The following is a 27,385-nucleotide window of genomic DNA, read 5'->3' as shown; positions in this document are numbered from 1 at the left end:
AAACACAAGCTTAGAACTTTAGAGCGAGTCTCAGCAACCGGATCAGTGTTCGAGGCACATCTTCAGTTTCATCTTCCTCACTGATAACTAATGAGCAAGTTGTATGCAAAACTACAGTTAAATGTTTCAGTATCAAAACTTCCTCCTGGACGTTTATATTTTTTTATGCTTATTTTGGACGTTCTTTTAAAAAAAAATTTTTTTTAAAACCTCCCACACAGGTGTGTGCAAATGTTGGGTACAAAACAGATGTGCACCATTTGCATGATGCAGATTGTAATTTCTTTTTCAAATTAGCCAAATATAGGAAATGCTAATTTGGCTCGTTACAATTCCACACAGTGTGCTGAGAGAAGTGCGCGAGTTTAATTAAGCTTTATTTATCTATGTGGGTACTTGATTTAGAATATATAATTATTAGATTGATCCTTTAAAAAAAAAAAATTGATCTGAAACAATATTTACACACGCACCGTGAGGAATGGAACGGCTACTGTGATACAATTCTACATGACCAGACACAGCATAATTGGAAGTGAATTGACTTTTGATGTACCATAACACAATAACGCAGTCAGTGTAATTGAAGTTTATGTTGCAATAGTTTGATCAAAATGATGTAGAAAAGCTGTTTCTCTCATTTTCACTGCTATTTAAATAAATAACTTCACCTACTTTCAAAATTTGGCAATGCACCATTTCAGCATCTACACTAATATCTTAGTGTTAAAATGACAGATCTGCAGTTAGTTCTAGAATTATTGGCACCCTGGTGTAAAAAAAAATTATGATAAAATGAGTTTGTTTATAATGAACCTAATCTCACACTGACTGAAAATATGAGAGAGATTTAAAACTTCAAATTTATTCTGAGAAAGTATTTTTTAGCATCCTTAGAAATTCTTAAGTACAACATTTCCTTTGTGAATATGAATAATATTTTTCTTTTTTATGTTCACGAATGTTTAAGAACTCTTAACTGACTTTCTGTTTCACTAAGGACTTCCTGTTTCACTGACCTTCATAAACCAGGCAATGACTATAAAATATAGATACACACCTTCCTTTAAAGAACAAGCTCTACCCAATAAATCATCATTTACCTGAGGGAAAAAAGCAAAACTCAGCTCAGGACAGGATTCACTGACACTGATAGTCATCAGCTGTGAATGCAGATCTGTAAGGAGGGCAGCTAAAAGTCAGATTTGAAGCTTCACCACACAATAAGTGTCTCATAAGTCACGCTGTCATTCACTGGTTCACATGGCCGAGCACATAAGTTTCAGAAGAGCATCGTAATGCTGAGATATTTCATAACTGGTAAAGAGATGAGAGTGATGCTCTGCAGTTTAACAATGTTTTTGTGCTGTAATGTTTTTGGGAACTTGGGCTCAGCTTGGTATGAACCAAACCAAACATAATTTTATTTTTAATCAAAATGTACAACATGATTAAAAAAACAATTTAAACCATACCCTCAGAACAAGTTTATTATCTCGAAGAGAAAACTTGTTCGGAAAACTGCGCTTTGGGCCAGAGCGCTTGTCTGTATTTACATGGGCCTTCTACTAGTCATTATATAGACACACCTCAAAACTCCATTGCTCTGCCCCAATTTCAGTCTGTCTGGAAAGAAAATGCACCCAGCACAGCCAGACACTCTTACAATTATGATGTGCTTCGAAAAAATTTTATGTATGGCATTGCAAAACCACTGATTTCAGGTTTGTATCTGGTCCCCCAGAGATATTTCAACCTGAAAGTGAGGGGAATTTTTAAAAATTGCACTTTCTCGTCCCCATAAAATAAAATAAAATAAAAAGAAGTCTCAAACCTGAAATGTTCTGTATAAGCACTATACTTGCCCAGATACCCCTAAAAAAATTAAGACTGAGACTCGAATCATTCCTAATATCCAGTAAATTGACCCTAAAAGAGGAACTGTGAGCAATATTGAGCATTACATTTGACCATTAAAATGTTTATATATGTACATATAACTTGTAATGTGCTCTAGAGATCAGTTTTTGTTCCAAGGAACTAGGCCCATCCTGAGCCAAGATACCGAGGCTTCCGTAAACAGCTGTATAACCGAAATTAGCTGTGTGCCATGACACAAACATGGCTGCTGTGGGTAAACCAAATAAAATAAAAAATATTAATTAAAAATAAAAAGAAATGGTGGTCAGTCAAGCAACCAACTATGCAATTATTGGACCACTTGAGATGGACTGACCCTGTAGTGTAGCGTATAGACTTTAGTGAGTATAATGCACAATAGATTTCCTAAATATTGTCTCTAGATAGTGTCTACTGAAGGTAATACTGAGTACACCTCCTATAGAAGGTTCCCTATGAAGTGCTCACGGATTGACCTAAAACATCTGACGCTGTTCCAGGATGTTTTCTTTGGACTTAAATGTGTGAACAGTTTCTAAAACAGACCACAACAACCATCACACGGCGCATGGAAGTACATTTCATTCTTTTATTATACAGAAACTGGGTAAAACTGAAATCGTATCGATAATAGGAGAAAGTATACAGTGTATCATAATCATGAAATCACAATGTAACTTGCTAGCTTGGCATGCTAGATGAGGTTATGTGGCGTTGTCACAAATATAACTGCATAAAATTCCTCATATTAGCAATCTGAAAGAAGAAATATTTAGGTATGTAATATCAATAACAAACTATCAAAATTTGATCCTTTTTTAATCTCTACCTAACACCTAAATCCCCAACACACATCAATAATTCAAATTAAAATCTCTTCCTTACTCTTCCGTGTTAGTTTATTGAACTCCTCTATTAACTCTCTCTCTCTCTCTCTCTCTCTCTCGCTGGGAGTGTGTGCGTGGGGAGGACGGAGCGCGGTTCTGAGAACGACTGCGAAAAAGTTTATTTACTTTTTCCTTCCTCTGTTATCTTCTTTACTTTTTCTTTTCCTTTTTCCCTTGTTATTTGGAAGAAGTAAGAACGAGGCAAAAGTTTAGACGCCGAAATGGCGTCCACTCCCGGGCAAACATCACCAAACCTCTCTCCGAAATTGGTGCAGGTGTGTACCAGAACCCGGAGTAACGATAGAGGAGCTACTTGTAGCTATGGGAGAACAGGTTGGGTTCGACAACATAGTTTCGGCTTCAAAAATGAACAAAGCGGTTGTTGTGTTTTTAAAATCCGAAGCGCTGATTAACCAGCTGACTGTGAGTGGAATATGGGTTAAGGAAGTGTACGTACAGATCACCCCTCTATCCACTCCAGCAACTAAGATTACCGGTTCGAATGTTCCACCTTTTATCAGTAATGACGCAATCACAAAAGAGTTGCAAAGATTTGGGAAGATAGCAAGCCCAGTAAGGATAATTCCTTTAGGCCGTAAAAATATGCCGCTTAAACACGTTACTTCTTTCCGCCGCCAAGTTTTTATGTTTTTGAATTCGCCGGAGCGCACTCTAGAAGTTTCGTTCTGAGTTAAACAGGAAGAGAATTCTTACATGATTTATGCAAGTACTGAAAATCTGAAGTGTTTCGTATGTGGTGAGCTAGGGCACAAGCGTTTTACATGCCCACATAAAGATGACCAGCGGCCATCTACATCGCGTGGAGATGTGGAAAGTGAGAATCAACATCGACAGGACCCAGAAAAACAAAGCACTGAAACACAGGAGGAAGGAACCTCAGAGGAAGTGAGTGATGGTAACGTAGATGTTAGGAGTGTTGAACAGCCAGATAGTGACTCTGAGATTGTAACTGATGAGACTGATAAGAGTGAAGTACAGGAAGGTAATGAAGGAATGTGTGTACTTAAAGAATCACAAGCAGGAGGCTCTGAAGATAATGTGCCTGATGAGTTAGATGAAATGTCCCAATATGCTGATGATGGGTCGAGAGATGAAGAACACTGGTCAGATACAGATATGGGAAGTGTGACTGAACAAGATTTGTATACCCTTGAAGAGATGAACTACTTTTTAGACGAGACAAAAGGAAAAACAGGTGTAGAACTCAGTGACTTCTTTTCAGATCCTGAAAAATTAATTGCATCTGTTAGGAAAACTAGCAACTACGAAGAGCTCTCACAACAGAAGAGATATCGACTAAGAAAGCATCTGACCGCCATTAGACAAAGGAAACAAACAGGGAATGAAAGAATAACGAGGGCAAAGGAAAAACGCAAACACGACGATGATGATGATTAACTTCCTCTTTTTACGTACTTTCTCTTTCTTCCTCTCCCTTTTCTTTATGGAAGTCTTGCGGGTGGGATCTCTAAATATCAATGGGATGAGGGGTGGAAGAATGAACAGGTTACTTTCTGAGATAGTACAGCTAAAAGATATAAGTGTGATCCTGTTGCAAGAGACTCACAGTGACCCAACCAATGAGGCTGAATGGGGCCTATGGTGGGAAGGAGAAATGGTCCTCAGTCATGGGTCCAACCTGAGTGCCGGAGTGGCAGTTCTTTTCTCTCCTACTGCCAAAGTAAAAATTCTGTCAAAAACGAAATTGACCCAGGGAGACTATTGATTGTGAGGGCAGAAATCAGTAAGCTTAACTTTCTCTTCGTGAACATCTACACCCCAAATATAGGCGTAGAGAGGATACGTCTATTCAATAAATTAGAGAATTTTTTTAAGAAAATAACAACATACAGAAGACCTCATAATCTTAGGAGGAGATTTTAATTGCACTTTGGATTTTACACAGGACAGAAATAGTGAGGAACCTCATGCACAGAGTGCCACTCGTTTAGACAATGTGATCAAAAACAAACCTAAACCTATCTGATGTATGGAGGGAACATAACCCCTCTACACGTCAGTATACATAGGTAAAAATCAGTGATGGAAAGATTTCTGCTGCAAGGATAGGTTCTATACTGTTGGATAGGTTCTATACATCACATGATATGAGGAACAGAGTTCTAAAATCCAACATCTCTCCTACCCCAATATCTGACCATAAACTTGTCACCATGGAGTGTACCTTACAAACAACAAAACAAAAAAGTTATTATTGGCATTTCAATATCAAGTTACTAGAAGATAAACATTTCTGTGAGATTTTTTTATTTTTCTGGGAGTCTTGGAAAAGTGAGAGAATTTTTTTATGAAAATTGCATACAATGGTGGGAGATAGGGAAAGTACAAATAAGGAACTTCTGTCAACAATACCTATCATATTCTACGTTTTGTATAAAAAAGTCAGTGGAATGTCTTGAGAGAGAGATTATCCGCATAGAACAAAGCATGACAAAAAATGTTTCTGCACACCTTAAAGACCTGTGGACTGAAAAGTCTAACCTGCTGAACTCGATTTTAAATGAAAGAGTAAAAGGAGCTCTTGTAAGAAGTCGCTTTTTAATGGCACGAGACATGGATGCTCCTACTTCTTTTTTTTTATTTAGAGCATTAAAAAGAACAAGAGAAAATTATGTACGTTTTAAAAGACTGTAATGCTCAAGCCACCTCGGACCCTACGGAGATGCGAAAGATCGCTGTGAACTATTACTCAAGCCTATATGCTTCTGAAAATTCAAACAAGCAATGTAGGGATGAACTGCTTTGTAACTTTCCAGCTCTATCGTCGGAGCAGAAAAACTCCTTAGAGACTGGACTAACCTACTAAGTCGTCACAGCTGCGGTAATGGGACTCTCTGTAGGCCGAGCACCTGGAATAGATGGACTGCCTGCTGAATTCTACAAGGCATTTTGGCCTGTTCTCGGACATGACTATCTCAAAGTTCTTCAAAAAAGGATCACAGAAAAAAACCTTCCCAAGAGCTTCCAGCGTGGAATTTTAACATTGCTTCCCAAGAAAGAGGACCTGACACACTTAAAGAACTGGAGACCTGTAGCAGTTTTGTGTTCAGACTACAAAATCTTTTCAAAATGTTTGGTAAACAGAGCAAATGACGTACTGCACACAATCATACACAAAGATCAATCATATTGTGTAAAAGACAGATCTATTGCAGATAATCTGCATCTAGTAAGGGATTTATATGACTATGCCTATGACAACAAGATCAAAATGGGGTTTTTATCATTAGATCAGGAGAAAGCTTTTCGAACATGTTTTTCTTTTTAACGCCTTAAAGGCTTTTGGTTTTGGTGAAAATTTTATTTCAATGATAAGGCTATTATACACTGAAGTTACATTTATGATAAAAATGGCTGGTGGCTTAAGTACTGCTGTGAAGGCTCAGAGGGGTATCAGGCAGGGCTGTCCCCTGTCGGGCCAACTTTACAGCATTATTATTGAACCTCTGCTATATAAATTCAGGAAAGAATTAACAGGTCTACAAATCGACACTCTAAACTCCCAACAACCCACTAAATTATCTGCATATGCGGATGATATCACAGCTTTAATTAGAGGTGATGGTGATGTTAAGGTGGTAAAATACGCCCTGGAATGTTATGGAAAAGCGTCATCTGCAAAAGTGAACTGGCATAAGAGCGATGCCGTGTGGTGTGGTCAAGCCGTTAAAAGTCCATCACTTCCTGGTGGGTTGCAATGGGGAAGGGCAGGGTTTAAATATTTAGGAGTCTTTTTGGGAACAGATGAATACTGAAAGCAAAATTGGGAGGGCCTGCTGGAGAAAACACGTGCGCGCTTGTCTCACTGGAAACGGTTGCTACCCCAGCTGTCCTACAGGAGAAGGGTACTTATATGTAACAACCCTGTGGCCTCTTCTCTCTGGCACAAAATGATGATCCTCGACCCCCCAGAGAAACTCATGAGACACATTCAAAGGTGCCTGGTGGACTTTTTCTGGTCAGGTCAACACTGGTTGAAGGCACCAGTGTTGTATCTGCCCAGACTGGAAGGAGGACAAGGCCTAGTGGACATCGGAGCTAGAGTGAAAACTTTCAGACTCCAAATGGCTCAGAGACTCCTGTACGGGAAGGACGTGAGCTGGGCTGGGATATTATTGTGCCTTATTGAGGAAAGCAGGCAACATGGGTCTAGATCGTCACTTGTTCCTGATGAATATAAGCAAGCTGGATCTGTCAGGATTAACATCATTTTACAGATCGCTCCTAAACACTTTTTAAGTTTTCTAGGAAATCAAACAACGCCCAAAGCATGTGGCAAGGAGAAGAGCCACTACTCTTCAACTCTGCTCTGAACCTGGACGTTTTTAGAGACCTGTCGCTCAGAAAAAGTCTATGGGCTTCAAAAACCACAAAAATCGGACACTTGATAACTAGAGGCGAATGGATATCAGATGAGATTTTCGCAAGGAAATTGGGCATAATATCAATCCGAGTGGCAGAGAAAATTTTGACTCAGATTGCTGAGTCTTTACCACAGAACTACAGACTCGCCTTGGAAACTTATAATGGGGAGACGGATCTATCCGAATTTCCAGAACTAGAAGTTGCAGCCAAGACTGAAAGTTGGGAGGAAACAGAAGGTGGAATATTATCCTTCAAGACACCCCGATTGGGAGCCTTCAGCAACCCGGGGAAAAAATCACTTTACAAGTTGTGTACAAAGATGATGCATCTTCAAGCCCTCGCAAACGGAAAGCAGTCTAAACGGCAGAAGGTGTTTGGACTCAATGCCTCCTCCAGGGACAGCTGGAGGACCTTGTACAAAACTCCTATTAAGAAAAGAACTGGAGATCTCCAGTGGAGGGTGGTGCATGGTATAATAGCCACTAACAGACACAGAGCACATCTTGATCCGCAGGTGAGGGAGGGATGCCCCTTCTGTGGCATACAAGAAACGGTTTTTCATTTGATTTTAGAGTATACTAGATTACAACCTTTCTTCCCAATAATAGAGGGGTGGTGTCAGGCCCTGGGAGAAGCCTTTTCACCTATGCGTTACATATATGGACCTAATTATTAAAAGAGTAAAAAGGAATCTCATGTACTGCTGAACTTTTTATTTGGACAAGCTAAAATGGCCATTTGGCTATCACAAAAAGAAAAACTGTGTGGCAAAGAGCCTTGTGAAGTTGACCTAGTTGTCAGAGGGCTAATAAGATCAAGACTAAGAATCGAAAAGACCTACTATGAATTGGTAAAAGATCTTGAATCATTTAAATGCAAATGGGGTGTAAAACAATGTGTTTGTGATGTTGATCATAATGGAAACCTGAAAATTTTATTGTAATTTTTTTTTTTTTTTGGAGTAATCATGTGATCTGCTAAAATATGATACTCAACGAATTTTATGTTCCTTCTATGATGGAAAATTTTTTACTTTGGATATTAAAGGACCTTTTAAAGTCAAGTCTCTCTCTCTCTCTCTCGCTCGCTCTGTGGTGAAGGATGAGGGAATGAGGCCACTTGTGTATCAGGGTGACTCTGGGAGAGGTGACGAGTGAAGGAGAGAGCACCCAGGCGGACTGAAAGGCCATTAAAGAGTTTTGTTCTGTCAACCAGTGAAACTGTAAGACGGCTAAGCCCTGCCAAGCACACTTCAGCCGATGAGGGGAGAGACAGCACACTGTAGGGCGCTCACACACCGAGTCTGCACACTTACACCATACTGACTTCTTAAACCAGCGGTTCTCATCCTTTTGTAACTAAAGCCCCCCAAGCCTCCCCTATCCACCAAATTTGGAGGAGACCCGTTATAATGATTATCTATTCTATATAAAATCTTTATATATATGTTTTACAAAGATAGATAGATAGATAGATTTTTTTTTTTGCTTTTGTGTTTTTGTAGGCTACTTTTTAAATTATGTTTCATAACTTTTATGACTTTTATAAAACTATATAACGGACAGTTATGGAACATGAATGATATAAAATGTTTCTGAACACTATAACTACTTTGAACAAGAGAACTGGGCTATAATAACATGTACTATTTAACATATTGCATTCCATTCGTCTTGCAATTTAAAAACATTCACATGTGAATCATGTAATTTGGGAGGAAGGTCTGCATCTCGTTATCCATGACATTGTTAAATCTCCAGTTCTCAGCCACTCACTGAACAGAGCAGACGCAGAGAGAGGTGAGAGTGCAGCGGGAAAGAAAGACCTCGCGCTTGCAGGACAGGACTGGTGATATTTGGAAAGTTGCTAAGGTTTGTTCAAAAAGTAACTAGATTTGTCGCTAGGCGTTTATAATTTTTTGCAAAAAAAAAAAAGTCACTAAAGGGGTCTGAGAAGTCACTAAGTTGGCTACACTGGTCTGCACTGACAGCTAGATAAAAGAAAGGCTAAGCTCCGCCTCTCCCCAGCAAAAATAAAATACAGAGGGAGAGGGAACACAGAGTTTTTCATTTATGTACATTCTATTTGAAAAGCAATAAAATACACCGAGTACCCAAATGATGCCCTGTCTGTGTTTTTTTCTTGAAAACAATTAGCGCCCCCTTCCGATCTCTCCGTGACCCCCCCCCCCCCCCGGGCGCGCCCCCTGGTTGAGAACCACTGTCTTAAACCATCATGTAAGTCTCCTCTGCATACGGTTTCCAGCGCTCAAATACATAGCCATTTCTCCTGGGAGCCTTTAAATGATTCATTCTTTTCCAATGTTCTCTAGTTAGAGATTAGTGTTATTATAAAGCCACTATCAGAGACCTGTCATAAATTTTTTTTTTTTAAATTTTAAACTCTCATGAATTTTTGATTTAGATAATCGTTAAGAAGAGTTTCAGAGAAAAGAAATGAGTGTCAAGTAGGAACATACGACTAAGTCTTTCACTGGCATAATTTAAACACCTCATCAAGGGTATTAGCAAACAAGAACAGCACACTAAAGTGACATCCAAACACATACGCCACTTCTTGTGAGGGAATTAGTCAGTGTCAATCAAACGGCTGGAGCTTCCGAACGCATCAAAGCAAAGCGGAGACAAGTGTCCCCTTAACAAGCAGATGCGGCAGAGACAGTTTATCACACTCATCATCTACAGTTCAGTGTGGCATGTTAAATAAGTTCAGGCACAAACAGAATAATCAATACAACACAGACATTTTAGTCCTCTGTAACAGCCCCCACACTGCAATACGGATGGAGCAGCTTATTTGACAAAATGTCCCAATTCAGTCATTCATTCATTCATTCATTCTCAGTTACATGCTGTGTCTCAATTCGCCGACTTACACTGTCCACTAAAAGCATGTACTCTTTTTGTGAACAAAAAGTATGTACTTTTGAGTTTGTAGCGAAAGTGTATGCAAGTACTGGACATTTGTCCCGACTTGCATACTTAGCCACTATTCTATGCCATTTTGTAGTATAAATAGTGTGAGTAGTGTGTTCACACTGAAAATTCCAACAGGAAGAAGTGCACTTCAAGTACCAGGATGATGCACTTATTCAACTGAAAAAACAAAGTGTTGGATGTTGAACATTTCACGCACCCAACAGTCGCAACTTTGCTTAAATAGTGGAAGAGGGGCGGGGCTTCAATAGATTAATTTCTTTATGTTAAATTGATACTTTGACTCTGGGTATTCTGCTAAAGTTAGCTGCGTCGCACTATGTGCCTTTGACATCATTTGCCAGCGACTGTGAAACGCCTTATACTTCTGGCTAGTAAACAAAAATGTTAGTGTTTTATTTGAGAAGATACTACCCATCTGAAATGTATACACTAGACGGTAGAGTACATACAGTAGTGCATAGTGTAAGTGCATAGTGTATTGGATGTCATTTGGGACACAGTTACAGTTTCATCCTGGTCAGTATTGTGAATCAATCCTAGGAATACTCCCTGAATAGGCACCATTCACACACACATTCACACCAGAGCAATTTAGAATCACCAATACACCTACAAGCATGTTTTTAGGGAGATGGGAAGAAACCAGAGAACCCAGAGGAAACCCAAGCAGACATGTGGCCAGTAACGTTACCTGCCGCACCACCATTATGTCTACTATATCCTCTGATTTTTCCCTTATAAGGAAAGTCAAAACAGGCCAAAACTAAGCATTCAAATCATACCAAACGTCAATAAGTGATCAAAATCATTGTGTTTTAGAGTGATTTCACTGATCATGTCTGAAATCTGTGTACTTGAGCCCATCATTTTTTCACTGTTTTAATATTAGAGCTACACGAGATGGGCCAAATTTTGCACAATAGTTACACGGCTACATGTAGCAAATTTCTATTAAAGTGTCAAGCCAATGCTGGAATCGGCATCACACTATATCTACCAGAACACAACGCTGCCTACGAACATGGCTGCCACAAACTACAACACTCAACAGACTCTCGGTGTGTCTCAATCAGCTCCCTAGTTCAGTAGTCAGAGCACTGATCAGGGAGTCGGCCATTTAAGGGCTGCTTCAATTGCAAAATCCTTCCCGTGCACTAGAACGTTCACTCCCTAAACAAATCCCACAATGCACTGCAAAAACCAGGAAGCATCAATGCTCAATATGTTGCCTTACTGGAAATGACATCATGTTTTCTGAAGCCTTTCAGCTCGAAAAAAATTGGGGGCAAACTCTCAGCCAACTTCGTCTACAAATGTAAGTAGCTTGTTATTGTTGTTTTAGCTCTCAAATGATATTGAGTCATCAGTGTCCCAAAGTATAGTGAGCCAGGGTCCTTACAGTGCTGAACTCATCTACATTATATACAGATTCACCAACTACGGAGCTAGGGAGTTGATCGAGACACACCCACAGTCAAGTTCATAGTCACCATCCTACTAATCACACACACACACACACACACACACACACACACACACACAATCATGAACCACACCATAAGTGAACACACAACCCCACAGTTCAGCGTGAAGTATACGCTCTGTGTCCTTGCTAACAATCCAAGCCTTTGTTACCAAGCCTTGTATTTAGTGATTCTGATATTCTGGTTTTTGATTCTTGCCATGCTTTGTTTGCAAATCACCTGATCATTGTCTGTTTCCTGTTCTGAGTTTGCCTCACGATTAGGATGTGTTTTGAAGCTTTCTGAATAAAGCTGCTTATTCCTGCACTTGCGGCCATCCTCGCTGCTGCTGACATAAAGGCACACAGATCTGTATTTCTTACAATTATAACCTACATGGAAATATCTGGGAAATACAGTGAAACTGTACCATACCGCTTATCCTACACAGGGTCAAAGGGGAGGCTGGCGCCTATCCCAGGAAACTCGGGGCACAAGGCAGGGGACACCCTGGACAGACTGCCAACCCATCGCCGGGCAGAATGACACACTATGGACAATTTGGAAATGCCAATAGCCTACAACGCATGTCTTTGGAATGGGGGAGGAAACTGGCGTACCCAGAGGAAACTCAGCGCACACAGGACGGAGATGAGAGTCAAACCCCTCAGTCATGTTATAGACATGCCCTCATATTGTGTTAAACAGCGAGGTAACCAGGCAAAAAAAACACAATCTGTTGCCAAAATGTGTTGCTACAATGGAGAAACCTGCTGATCACAAATGGGATGAAATTGGACATCAAATTCACATTTCTCCTGGACAGATATCAATATTGTTTGTGCCTACAGGGAATGTTTTAATGTTGCAAGTAGAACGAGACAAACGGTGCGTGTAAACTGCCCAGATCATCATAACCAGACAAGCAGAATTAACCTTTAAAACACCAATCCCATCTTTCCTTTCTGAGATATAATACTGATTAGAAAGTTTAATTTTGGTCAATACTTGATACTTTGTCAATTTTGGTGAATACTTGATCTGTGTTGTGTCAGTCATCATGATCAGAGGAACTGTCAGATTCAATCAGATACCAGTTCAGTGAATAGTGCAAATAATGTGTATGATGCTCCAAAACCAGCACTCAGTACTGAATGAGTTCGTCCCAACTGGTGAATGCTTTATGTGACAGTACTACTTTGACTAATATGATTTAGCTTATTAAATCACTTGTTGGGAGTGTCTCAGACATGGTTAAGCATATAATAAATCATCTGTTCATTTTTTTTATATATATTTTCATAAAATCACAATGTGAATCACTTTTGGTATCTGGCAAAAATGCATCATTTGTTGCTGTTGATTTTAATTAGACAGGCAACGCACACCACTTTATGCTGACGCATACAAATAATTTCAAATAGATTAACTTTTGACTCCGACAACCACGTGTCAGCTAGTCAGGGGGAAGCTTCATTCATTCACACCAGTGTAGCGGTGTGAGGTAAACAGGAGAGGGAAACTCTAAGGTGTCAGTTCATCCAGAGTTGTATGATCCAGTGCTTCTCTAAGGGCAGCTCATATGTTTATCAGAGGAAAAGAAAATCGTCACACGTTTCACCTAAAATCTGTCTCCACCTCCACACCAACCAGCAACATGTATTAATGTGAAAATGTATTGCGCATGTAGCCTTGTTGCCACTATTTTTAATTAGGCAAATACTGCAAAGAACTTACTGTAGCATTGATAAGTTTACTGTTCTTTGCCTAAAAACAGTAAGCAACCTGGAGCCTTGAACAAGTGGCCCAAGTTACCTGATTGACTTTGAAGATCTTGGTAAAATCTTGCATTGGTGTTTGCTTCCAAATGACACCAAATTCCTTTATAGCTGATTAATGATGATGAGGAGGACAAAGGTAGGAAATTTGCTCTCTTAAGCAAAAAAGTGTTCATTAAGCAAAAAACACAACCGGGAGTTGGGATAGTATTGACAGTAATGATGATTTTTTTTTTTAATTTGTAAGTATATGCACAACACATGCATCCATAGGAAAGCAATCATCACAGGACCTGCAGCTCGAATGCTGACTGCGGGAAATGTATAATCAAGAGGACACAACGTTCAGCCACACAGCGGGTTATTTTTAAGACTCGGAGGCTTGAGGCTATTTATAGAATGATGCATTTCACCTCGCTGCTGAAAGTGTAACTATTTTACTATCTGTTCCCCTAATGATTCACATGTTCTTTATGGTGTGGTTGCATGGTTTAATATTCCTGAAGTACCGTTTAACCTGAGGATATTGGTTTTCGAGATTAGCTGTGTTTAACCTTTTAAACAGATATTTATCTTCCTATCTAAGAAAGCAGCGCTGCTAAGATATTAACGTCACCCCAAAATGTCTGGGGTTTTTTTCATTATAGAATCAATGATCTACAGCCATGGTTGCTAAAGAGAGTTGTTGCTCTCTGTGATTTGCCTCATTAGGAAGAGGACCAATTCAAACGGGGCCATGAACCCTCGAGGAATTCAAAGCCCTCACAAATCCACTCTTCTTTCTTTACGTATTGATTCAGCCATATACCCTCCACTCTCTTATCCTCGAGCTCTTAAATCTGCCACTGACGTCTAGAAGTGTCCCGTAGGGGCCACTGGCTCTGTATACGGCCTTAATGAGGGCTCGTTTGAGGAGTGTAATGGGTAACTTCAGAACACTTGGAGATTAAGAGAGAGAGATGTATCCAAGAACAGATGACAGGAAACGTGTGCGTTGTAGCCTTCCATCACTTTGCAGACTGTTTGTCTTTGGCTCATCTGAAAAAGCACTGACGCACTTTTGGAATGTGTGTTGTGACTTATTTGGAGCAATTTGCTTTGCAGACACAACTGAATGATCAGAAAAATTCTAGAGGCACAAATATAGAGGCACAAACCCAAACCAAAACAAGACGTAGATATAGTAAAAAATAAAATAAAATAAGATGATTTCAAAGGCGCTATTTTTAAAAAACAACCAGCATGCACTTCAATAATCTCTAATGTTCAACACGCGCTAGACATTTCAAATCTGAAACAGGCAAGCTCCAGAGCCCAGGTCATTTTTCCACAGTCTACAATGGAGTGGCTTGTCAAAATGTGCCGAGTTTGTGTCTTCAGTGACCCACTTCCACATTTAATGTCGTTCCCGGGACGGATACAGCTCTACATTTCACCCAATTGACAAGAGTGGGAGGGCAAACCCACATCATGCATAATGCACACGCCCTGTGGCAGACAGTTCTCAATGTACCACCAACTCTTTCCAATACAGCAGCGCTGTGTTCCTGCACTGGGGTAAATCATGATGTTACCTAAGCACAGAGACTTCCTAAGCTCTGCATGTTCACCTTATTTAACCTCCAAGTTAGGTTTTAAAGGATCCAGTGAACCAAAACCTAACTATTATAATGCTAGTCCCCAAAAACAGAGAGGGAGAGAAAGAGACAGAAAAAAAGAGAAAACGAGAAATAAGAAAAATGGAAGACAAAAAAACAGAGAGAGAGAGAGAGAGAGGGAGAGAGGGAGAGAAGGAGAGAGAGAGACACTAGGACAGACAGAAACAGAGAGAGAGAAAGACAGTGAGAGAAAGAGAGAGACAGCTGATAAATCCGTCCAGGACAGGATTTCACAATGTTTTATTTCTTGTGATTGTTGCAGCCAAAAATGTTTGATTTTGCTGTGGCTTTTTCAAAATTGTGATGCAACTTGGGATCAAAATAAGAAAATTATCCCTTTCAAACTGGCAACATGGAATGTCAGAACCCACCTGGATAGTGTTTGCAAATCATGATAGACCTCATAGAAGGACCGCGCTGATTGCTGAGGAACTCATTCTACCATCAGACAACACTGTGAAGGATAGCTTCTATCAACTATTAGATGATACCCTTCACCGTATCCCCGGGAATGACCAGATTTTTCTTCTGGGTGGCTTTAATGCTTGGGTGGGAAGAAACAGCGTTTTATGGAGTGGAGTAATGGGTAGACACATGGTTAAGCAGGTCAATGTGAGTGTCTTGAGGTTGCTAAGACTCTGTGCAGAACATGACCTCACCATTACAACACACTGTTTCAACAGAAGACTACATACAATACATCTTGGATGCACCCACGATCGAAATATTGGCACCTGACTGACTACATCATAACAAGCCGCATTGACACCAGTGATGTCTTGTTGACCCGGGCCATGAGAGGTGCAGGATGCTGGACGGATCATACCGCTTGATTATGACCAAGCTCCGCATCAAAGTCCGTCCTTGGCAGAGCCTCTGGAAGTCCACTTAAAAGCAGCTGATCTGTGCTAAACTAAAGTCAGCACCAGTAAGGAACATGTTCCGTCATTCTGAAGATATGAATGCACCAGAGTTTGAGGTCATCTTGTGCTTTGATAACATCATGAATCAGAAATGGACTTCCATATTCTCAATGCTATACAAAGCTGCAGTTGACTCTTTAGGCTATAAAGCCAGAAAGCATCGGGACTGTTTTGATGAGAAATTTGATACCACCCTATCCCTGCTTGAAATCATGCACAGAGCATACAGGGCTACTCTTAACTGCCCTGCAACCACCATCCTCCGGCAACAGTAGCAAACAGCATGCAAGGAGGTACAAACAACCTTATGTACTTTACAAAATACATCAACAAAGCTCAAGAAATCCAATCATATGCTGACAGAAAAGACATGCACAATTTCTACAACTCCATAAAGACAATATATGGCCCTAGTAGCTGCTCAATCACACCTCTAAAAACAGCAGATGGATTGACAATCTTAAAAGATCAAAAATAGGTTTTGGCAAGGTGGGCTGAACATTTTGAAGCCCTTCTCAACCAACACTCACCAACTGATCACTCCATCCTGGAGGAGCTACCTAATTCAAGTCTTTGACTACCCACCAACTTTTCAAGAGGTGTTAGCAGCCAGTGATGGTATCCCAGCAGAGCTCCTCAAACATGGTGGCTACTTGTGTACCAGGATGATCCACCAATACACCCTGCAGGTCTGGTATCAGGAGAATATCCCTCAACAATGGAGGGATGCCAACTTTGTCACTGTTTACAAAAACAAGGGTGACAAATCCATCTGTGGAAGCAGTCATGGCATATCACTTCTAGCTGTTGCAGGCAAGGTCCTGGCAAAAGTCATGCTATGCAGGCTGGTGGAGAACCTAACATAACATCTGTTGCCAGAGTCACAGTGTGGTTACAGGAAGAACCGGACCACTGTGGACATGATTTTCACAGTAAGACAGCTACAAGAAAAGTGTTGTGAACCACATCAGGACCTTTTCATGGCATTTGTTGATCTCTCCAAAGCTTTCAACACTGCGAATCTAGAGCTACTCTGGGAAATCCTGATAAAATTTGGCTGCCAGGAAAATTTGTGAACATCCTGTCACATTACCATGATGGGATTGTGGCCCGTGTGACCATGGGGGGCAGGAATGGGTGGCTTTTAATGTATGCACTGGAGTAAGACAAGGGTGTGTGTTGGCACCGGTGCTCTTCAACATCTTCCTCCTATGTGTCACAAAGCTTCTTCATGACAAGCTGGAAGCAGTAGAGGAATCACTGTGGACAGGCTAGATGGAAACCTTTTTAATATCCGAAACCCCAAGGCCTCAAGCAATCCTTCAGTTGCAGTATGCTGATAATTGCCTGCTTGTGGCTCACACCCCAGAGGAACTGCAAACCATCCTTGCCATGGCTGTGAAGGCCTACAGAAGACTGGGCTTGTCAGTCAATACTACCAAGACTGAGGTGATATGCCAATGGAGGTCCGGCCCCCCCACCCACTATGCCTGTCTTCACCATAGAACATCATCCACTCACAATAGTTCCATCCTTTAAATACCTGAGCAGCATCCTATCTGAGGGCTGCAACATCGACCACAAAATCCACAATCGGATAAAACAAGCCTCTGACTCTTTCGGCAAACTCAGACATAAGGTCTTTCCAAACAACCACCTCCATCCTCACACCAAAGTTTTCATCTATAAAGCCGTCTGTATCACCACTCTCCTATACAGCTGTGAAGCCTGGGTCACAGACACTCGCCACCTAAGGATGCTGGAATGCTTCCATATAAGATGCCTACAGTGAATCTTGAGGATCACATGGCGTGAACATGTACCACATTCCAAAGTGCTTGCAAGGACAAACTGCAAGAGCATGAAGGCCACAATCACTGAACACAAATTACACTGGCTTGGGCATGTTATTAGGTTGCCTCCAGATCGTCTGCAATGGCAAGTGCTGTATGGACAACTTCATCTGGGCCACCGGTCTGCAGGGGGGTCAGAAGAAGCGGTACAAAGACTAGCTAAAAACATCACCGTGGAAATGTCAAATCAGCCCCTCATGATTGGAAGAAGCTGCCGTTATCCACTCTATCTGGCGGAAGCTCTGCCACACAGGAATAGAGCACATGGAATCGGAGAGAAACAGCAAAAAAGACTAAGGACACATACAGCCATGCCTGCCTCCACTAACCCAGACTTCACATGTCCAACGTGCAATAAAATTTGTAGCTCATGGATGGGACACAAATAGCCATCAAACAACACACCGTTAATGAGGAGGAATATCATCATCGGACACAATGGACTACCATAAGCTAAGCTAAGTGTGTATGTGTGTGTGCGCGTGTGGGTGTCAGCCCAGTCTCTGAGTATTGAGTAGTCTGATGACTTGGGGGAAGAAGCGGTTACACAGTCTGGCCGTGAGGGCCGGAATGTTCCGCTACCTTTTGCAAGACGGCAGGAGGGTGAAGAGTTTGTGTGAGGGGTGTGTGGGGTCCTCCACAACATGATGATCTTCTCAGCTGTCCTCACTATCTGCTGCAGGGTCTTTCAATGCGATATGGTGCAATTTCCAAACCAGGCAGTGATGCAGCTGCTCAATGGTACCGCTGTAGAACGTGGTGAGGATGAGGGGTGGGAGATGGGCTTTTTTTAACCTTCGGAGAAAGTAGAGGTGCTGCTGGGATTTCTTAGTTATGGAGCTGGTGTTGAGGGACCAGGTGAGGTTCTCCATCAGGTGAACACCAAGGAATTTGGTGCTCTTGGCAATCTCCACAGAGGAGCCGTTGATGTTCAGTGGAGAGTTGTCACGCCGTGCTCTCCTGAAGTCAACAACCATCTCTTTTGTTTTGTCCACATTCAGAGACAGGTTGTTGGCTCTGCACCAGTCCGTTAGCCGCTGCACCTCCTCTCTGTATGCTGAATCTCTGTTCTTGCTGATGAGACCCACCACAGTCCATTTTGGTATTGGTATCAAGTACCAAAGACATGTACTCAGTAAACATGAAAAAAATGGTGAAAAAATGGTATGGATGCATCAATAGTATAAAGAGGAAACACAGGCTTTCAGTCTGTAGTACATCTTGCTGATAAATTTATCAGTTTGCATGGACACCTCACTGTATTTTTCACCTTTGGTGGGGGGGGGGGGGGTTAATTATCAAGTTTGTGGTCTTGTTTTCAGCACTAGCTCTAGTGTGGTGTCTGGAACATCTGAAGCCATCTCAAAAAGAAGAGGAACAGAGCAGTGTCGAGCAGCAAGAAAAAAAAGATGAGTCTTTCAATTCAAGTCAAACTGACCAAGGGGATTCAAAAGAACATTTTGAGATTGGCATGTATCGAAATGTTCTTTCCCCTCCTCCAGAAAGACAGATGGTACTGTAAGTCTAAACAACACCGTCACCTGGAAATCAGAGCTCCTCAGTGCTGAACAACACATCACTGTGCTGACAAGCCTAGTGAAAGCTTCAAGCAGCCTGACACATGACGGAATCAAAATATCATCTTTCTTTTGTCTTCATTTTGTGCTCCTCTTCAGCGTGCAGCAGTCTGAGACGGAAGGATGATAACACCGTGCCACGGCACACGGCTACTTACAGGACATTTTTAAGTGGCAGGTTAATGCAGGGTCTTTGTAATGAGTGACTCAGGAGTGGAGGCACAAGCAGACACAGTGAAGCAAACACAAGTCTGTAAGAACTGTACGCCGTGGGTAAATCATAGTTCCTGCTGTCCTGTGGAAGGACAGGACTTCATTATGCATCCTGATGTCCACTCACTGACTGACTGACAGAAAGAGACAGCACCGCAGCCCTGAGGTAGAGGACATTTGGAATTTGTGCCGTCACTGTTTGGGGCTCGAGCCGGGGTCAGTGGATAGTGCACAAACAAAGTGGCTGGCAGACGGACTTCAGCGCCACTCTGCAGGATTTTTGCTTGGTTATCACACAGAAACAGGCTTGCTAACTGTTCAACAATGCGTGAGCCATTCAGAAGGTCTATAAGTTTGGCTTTGCATGCTAATGGATAGTCTGCTTAAAAAATGTCATGTTTTAAATAAAGCCATTTTACACATCAGTTTAAATTCTCAATCCCCAACACTCCAGCTGAAGTTGAAAGAACTGAGATATGCAGATTATTGGCACTGAGAGCCTGCAGCTGAACATCACCAGCTTCTGTGTCAAAGGATTTGTAAATACACAGGAACGTTGAGAACTTTAACACGTAAAATACAGTATATATAATATAAAATTCAGCATTATCGACCGTTTTCCTCCCGTGTGAAGGGATAAGGTTATTTTACATGCTTTTATTTTGTCAAACCACGGCTTCCACAGGAGTATTCCTTTTATTTTGTTTACCTTCTCTCACCATTTATTCATTCTCATATATGGGTAATTCACTTTTAAAGCAATTGCAATTATTTAACTAAATAGGTTGTAATGAACGAAGCACAACAGGGCATGCTGCTATAGGAAAACAATCAAGGACTGCGTGGTGTTGTGGCTCAACATGAAGCGCAGTAACTGTTACCACCCCGATGTTACCACCCCACAGTTTGCCAAAGCTAACAATTTTTTAAATATATATTTATGTATTGTTTCTCTCTCCGTTAAGAAATAAGTCATGCTATCTGAGAAACTGCAAAGGTTTGTTTTCATCCTGAAAACAAAATATTGTCAGAGTTACTATTATAGAAAACTAATCAACACTTTCTGACCAAACAGAATCAAGCATTGTGGTATAAATAACTACAAACAACACCTACAAAAGAATATAACATACAGTATATTTTCCATTTGGAAGAAATGCTGGGGTATATGCAAATGGCACAAAATGAACTCCAGTACATCGGCAGAGAGTTGAATGATCAATCAACAGGATTCCAAATGTGTGTGTAATGAGGCAAGAGAAAACAGAAGAAGAGCTTCTGTTGTGTCTGGTTCTGCCAAAATCCTCCTGCCCTCTCTGGCTGTCTTTGAAAGCTCATGTTTCTAAAAAGCATGCGCCAAATATGTAGCCAGCATGATGTATTACAGTGTTGTGTGCTGATGTAATATGTAATTTGAGGCTTTAGAATTTGGAGCAATGGTTCCATCTACAGATATTACATATTAAGAATAATTTATACCACAGCACTGTTGAAGTCTTGATTCCTATTGCTCTGAAAGCAAGTAATTCAAATCACAGGTTATATTATGTGCTTGTTGTAATACGGTATCACTTCTATAGAAACACCTAATTAAAGGGACACTCCACAAACAGTAAACGAATTACAAATGTGTGTAATTGCTGATGGTATTTTGAGGGTTTTTTTTTTTTTGGAATGAGTCTCCAATGTCAGAGCTCTGTAAGAGTTTGTCATTTGAGAGTCATCAGGACTGAAGATTTTTCTTGGTAACATTCAGGCTGCATTTGTTTTGTCTAATTAACTTCAAGAAATAGAAAAAAAACAACAACAACAAAAAAGAGATGCTGGTAAGCGTTTATCACTGCAGTAATGTAAATGGTAACATTCACAGGAGCTTGCAGCTGCAGATTTGGACCAAGACACTTTACGTGACATCATCAAAACACACATTCACCCAAAACCCTCTGTAACTTCAGGAAAGGCAGAGACGGATGTGAGTGGAGATAGCTTTAATACAAACACCATCAAACACAAAACAGGAACTTAGGACTACAGTAGTAGCAAAAACACTAAGATTAGGAATAAACATAAAACAAAGACCATAAACAAAGACCATAAACAAAGCTGCAGAGACAACGGTAAAGAAAGACAAACACCAGACAAAGAGTGCAGTGCAAACTGTGGCTAATATACACATAAGTGCTTGTTAACATGAACGTGATTCAGGTGCGGGTGGTCATGTGACCGTGATGCATTGAGGTGCAGTGGCTGCTGGGTACTGTAGTCCAGAGTTCCTTCTCTGATATTACATGACAGAACTCTCCCTTAACGCGTTGCTCCCGAAGCACGTAATCAGTTCAGGAGGGGGATCCCCTGGATCCCCAGACCAGATGTCTCTAAGCATTACAGAGTTGCATTGTTTTTCATCCCTCACAGGGCTGGATAGAGGATGCTTGACGTGTTCACGGAGGTTCCGAAGAGCGTTGGTCTCTTCCGCACTGTAGACAGATGACATAACATCCCCAGCCTGGCTTGAGCGTGGAGCGAGGGTTACTGTTGAGCCCAATAGGGGTGCGACGTTCACCATGAGGCTAGAGGGGAGAGCAACGCTCTCGGCGAGGTCAGAAGGGGGAGCGAAGTTCTCCACGATGCTAGGGGGGGTCAAAGTTCTCTGAAAGGCTTGGGGGGGGGGGGACATATGGCACAAAGCAAAGAAAAGGAGCAACGTCCTCAGCCGAGCATGGAGGCGGAACAAAGTCCTCAGCCAAGCATGGAGGCGGAACAAAGTCCTCAGCCGACCATGGAGGCGGAGAAACGTCCTCAGCCGAGCACGACAGTGGAGCGATGTCCGAATCCAAGCCTGGCGTAGTGACGTCCGAGGCGGATCAGGGAGGAAAAGCGGAGCTCTTGGCCACACCAGGAGGCAGAGCAATGTCTTCAGCTAAACAAGGAGACTGAGCAACGTTCCCCATCGACTCGGCAGGCTGGATGAGATCCACAGTAGGGGAGGGAGGGTGGGAGATTGTTCCAGCCTGGTTGGAAGGCTCCTTTTTGATATACCCCCTGATGGAGTACATCACGTTGAACCATTCCTGATTGGTTTTAATTAGGGAGAATTTCCCTTCCTTCTTCCACATCGGTTTCTCCCTTTCATACAGGGCCTCTTGGATCCTGAAACATTCTTCTGCATCAATAGTAGGTCTTGCGTTCTGTCACGTCAAGAGAGGTGGAGTCGGATGCAAGTACAGATAACTTTAATACAAACACCACCAAAGACAAAACAGGAACTTAGAGCTAGTGGCAAAAACACTAAGGCTAGGAATAAACAAAATACAAAGAGCAAAAACACAGCCACACAGAGACAACGGTAAAGAAAAACAAACGCAAGACAAGGAGTGCAGTGCAAACTGTGGCTAATATACACATCAGTGCTTGTTAACATGAATGTGATTCAGGTGCAGTGGCTGCTCAGAACTGTAGTCCAGAGTTCCTTCTCTGATATTACATGACACCCTCTATGATTCACATTCATCAACATGAGTACAGCTAAACAGTCCCTCCAGGATTTTGCAGAAATGAACACAAAATCAAGCAAACTCCGCAATGTTCACAGGAGCTTGCAATTTTTCAAAATTACGGCAGATTCGGGACGTGTCATGTGACATCATCACCTCTTCGATTCACATGCGTCGAACATGAGTACAGCTAAAACGTTTCATTTACCAACAAACATCACTGTGAAAGATGCTGCAAAACAATTTCACCAATTCAAGTAGTTTTCTGCAACAAATTAGCACAAAAAACGCCGCAAAATCCTGTACGGACTGTCGAATTTGTGTCAGGTGGCAACACTCCACTGTGTCATTGATTATTTTCCTATAACTGTATTAATTGTTGAGTTTTATTCCTTACATAAAATTACAAACTCTTCCTCCCCACGTGTGGTCAACAATAAGATACACAGGAATTTTGAGAGATTTGAAAAACAATAAATGTATGGTGCATGAGACAGAAAAAAACAGGATTTATATGATGAGGTCCAAGTAAAATTCAAAAGCCTTGAATTAAGTAATACGTCAGAATGTACAAACTGTAATACATCATACATCCGCTAAAACAATCAAAAACAGCTTTAGGGGGAATGCACACAATTTCACATGAAGATCGGGAACATTTTTAACACAAAGCTAATATAAATATGAAAAATACTGCATCATATTTTGATTAATACAGTTATCTTAATGAATTTTTCACTAATATTTGAAGCTAGATCATAATTAGTCCCATTAGAGAAAATATAGACTGTAATGTAAGCATCTGCATTGTTAACACACGATACATTGTAATTGTGCTTTTCTATAATGCAGTAATAGTCAGTAATTTTAATAATACAACCGCAGGCAATAATCATCATTTTGATTAATTTTACTTAATGTCCAAGCCATGTGGGGGTGTAAAATCTTGTGGCAAAACAATAATTTATGTAAACACACACTGAAAGTAAATAAGCTCAACTCATTAGAATGTGTGCGAATATGGCAAAGTCAGAACAGCTATTATGTGAAATGAAACAATGATACAAATTCAGATGATATTGAACTTTTATTTACCATAAATTTAGAAATTCACTCAATTCCTTGTTTATTTCATTCTTTTCTCTAGTAGAACCTAATTCCTTCATATTTGCAGTTACAAGGCAAGATAAGCCACCCAAGTCGCCTTCTTGTTTCTCTCTCAGCTAGTGTGTCTGGTGCATAGTTAACATGCTATTTTGGCCTCTCTCTCTCTCTCTCTTCCAATCCCTCCTTCTTTGCATTTCCTACTAGACTGCTCAGTTACCTTAATGACGTACAGCATGAATACGTCTAGAGCCGTCTGCTCATGACTGTGCGGCACGAGCATAAATCAAAGGCGCTGTTTCTTGCCCGCCGCTGGGTAATTGTGATGTTTTGCGCTGTGCTGTGGAGGGGGAGGGGGCTCCATCGGCAGGACTAGAGGAGAGAGGGATGGTTGCCTTGGAAACCCCGGTCTCAGACAGTGGGAAAGAGAGCGATGGAAAGACAGACAGAATGGATTAACTACAGCTACAGAGTACAGGACAGCACAGAGTTGCTGGAGTACGCGATAAACGAACAGCTGGATGTGGAACTGCATGGACGGAAGTTGAAAAATAAGAGAGAGAAATGGATATACGGTGAAAAGACAAAGAAAATGAAAACATAAAAGCAGGATGAGAAAATTATGACCTTCGAGAGATTCAGCCCAAATTGCTCATCATTGGAGAAGTGGGGAAAACAAAAACAACAACAACAACAACAACATTTCAGCTGTAATGACGTAGCTTTCCTCAATATCAAGAGATCTGATGAGTTAAAAATCTTAATTTCCACCCCTTTTCACATTTCTTTTTCAATCCCAAATGGATAGAAATCATCAGCTATCATTCGGGTCACAGGACCAATTAGAAAAAGCTTTTAAAGTGTTTAACTCACACCACACCACTGTTAATCCGTAACAGAACCAAATCCGTTAATAGTGCTCTGGCTGAAAACCAGCAAATAACACCAATGGTGCAAATCTTCTATTGAAAAGTCTTGCGTTCAGAAGGTAGAAATAAGCGCATGCAGGGCTTCAACATTCCCTCTTTAAAATCGAGTAAACTGAAAGGTACGAGGCTAATGTGGATTCTCTTAATTAATTACCATGTAACAGGAGCATCTGCTCAAAATTCGTTTACCATTCTGCAAGAGTGACTGTACAAGTTCAAGAGCAAACATCCCAAAACCATAACCAATAAGTTCTTGTTTGCTTGTGTAAACAGCTAGGTGATTCACTCTGCATCACACTGAAGCAGCAGCCAAACATTTATTCTTTTCACAATGAAAACTCTTGATACAATGACATCGTCGTCATCATCACAGGCACTGATACTGAGATCAGACAAACCCAAACACACCAGACACAAGGACCTCAATATCAACAAGGCTTTGCTGTAGGGCTGTATTCATCAACCCTGTTCCTGGAGAGCTAATAGAATTTACTTCCACCTGTTCTGGATAATCTGTCGGCTTGATTCAATCTATTTCATTTTATTTGTATAGCGCTTTTCACAGTAGCCATTGCCACAAAGCGCCTTCACAAAAATCTGGTTGTAGATCCAGCATGAGCAAACAAGGGGTGATGTTGGTATGGAAAAACTCCCTCAGCTGACACAAGGACGATTTGGGAATACACTGGTTTTGGGAAGTGCGATCCAGATTAGTGAGGTCAGGTGTGCTGGATGAGGATTGGAAGGTGGATCTCCAGGAGCAGGGTTGATTTAGGGATTCAAATAGAATCATCTAATTGGACATCAAATGCCAAACAAAGTTAGTGCATATTCTTATTTCAAGCAACTTGAAGTGCTTTGTAGTTCCCATCAAAAACATATCCTAATGCTAGTACAAATAGGTCACAGTCTAAGAATACCATCAAGCAAGAACCCTGTTAGTACAGCAAGAAAAACACACAAGTCAAGAGATTTGTAAATAAGTGCTTGTTTTTAAGTGCAATGTTTATATCACTTCCAGCTAATGTCACTTAAATTTTAGAACTCATAATAATAAGAAACAGAAGTTTACTCACAGGGCACAGTGCGGAGGTAGAGGTTATCCCGTATGATCTGCTGAAGCTCGTGGTCCACTGAGCCCTTCTGGAATCGGAGGTTAAGGTAATGGCGAAGGTCTTTATCTACGACACCTCCTGCAAAGACAAAAGTAATATTCAGAACACAGCTCATATTCTCCGTTTGCCTTTAAACTCATCCATTGAGGTTCCTTGAGGATGGAGGCTAGAACCATCCCAAACACACCAATATTGTAATTGATCAGGGTCTCGACTCCAGGGATCATGAGGGAAAGCAGAAAAGACTGGCTGAAGAAAATCTTGCAGTGCTAAATTTCAGGCAAAACTAAGCAGATGAAAGGTTTGAATATCATTACAAAAATCAAAACTGGAGCCTTTACTCGATTCCCCTTGCCTGAAGCTAATAACTACTTGTCAGATTGTCAGCACTAAAAACATCGCTTCAATACATTCCGCCACATTTCAACATTTTTACTGAGAAAGAGAAAGAGAGAGAACGTATGATCTATCTATCTGACCATCGCAGATGCTTTGTCCTTTCTCTCTCTCTCTCTCTCTCTCTCTCTCCATCATAACCTTGAACATTCAGTACAGCCAAATGTAGCCAGCCATTAACGGATGAATACAACAGCTAAGCTCCCGACAGTGCTCAGCGTGGCAGTGTCTAGTGTTGCCCAGTACGTAATTACACAGCTTCCACACATAACCCCCATACCCCCCCAACCCCCCATTCTGGTCATCCTTGATAGATTAAGCCTCAACCAATCAGCTTTGTCTTAAAAACACTGCAGTCATGTCTTTGCAAGCACACGCAAACATATCAACAATTGGTGACACATCTGTGGTACGACTAAGGCTATACATTTTGCACTGCTTTGACATTGGAAATGTAACATGTTGATGGGGGGAAAAGCCCTGGTTGAAAAAAATGCCATCACACAAATGCAACACGATGAAAAAAGACAGTGGAAGGGAATGTAAATTGTGCTGAATGGAATTTCATTTATACATCCTTCCATCTATCACTGATCATCATGCATAATTAGCCAACACTAAACCCCCCCCCAACCACCTCCTCTTCTCCATCAACCCAGAAACCTCATTGCACCTCATTTGAAATCCAGCGGTCGGTTTCCGCTGCATCTACAGATGATGTTTTACTCA

General features: G+C 41.2%; 1 protein-coding gene across 3 annotated transcripts in view; it reads right to left on the bottom strand.

The window, feature by feature from the left end:
• The window catches only part of magi2b (membrane associated guanylate kinase, WW and PDZ domain containing 2b), a 169,955-nt gene that overhangs the window by 111,383 nt on the left and 31,187 nt on the right, over positions 1-27,385 (bottom strand). For all 3 annotated transcript variants that reach the window (XM_053631159.1, XM_053631160.1, XM_053631162.1), the window contains exon 2: positions 26,222-26,338. In XM_053631159.1, the coding sequence (XP_053487134.1) occupies positions 26,222-26,338 (117 nt within the window). The remainder of the gene's footprint in view (positions 1-26,221; positions 26,339-27,385) is intronic.

The sequence above is a fragment of the Ictalurus furcatus genome, chromosome 8, assembly GCF_023375685.1.
Source record: "Ictalurus furcatus strain D&B chromosome 8, Billie_1.0, whole genome shotgun sequence".
NCBI lineage: Eukaryota > Metazoa > Chordata > Actinopteri > Siluriformes > Ictaluridae > Ictalurus > Ictalurus furcatus.
Note: the sequence above shows the minus strand (reverse complement) of the source record. Positions and strands in the feature narration are given on the sequence as shown.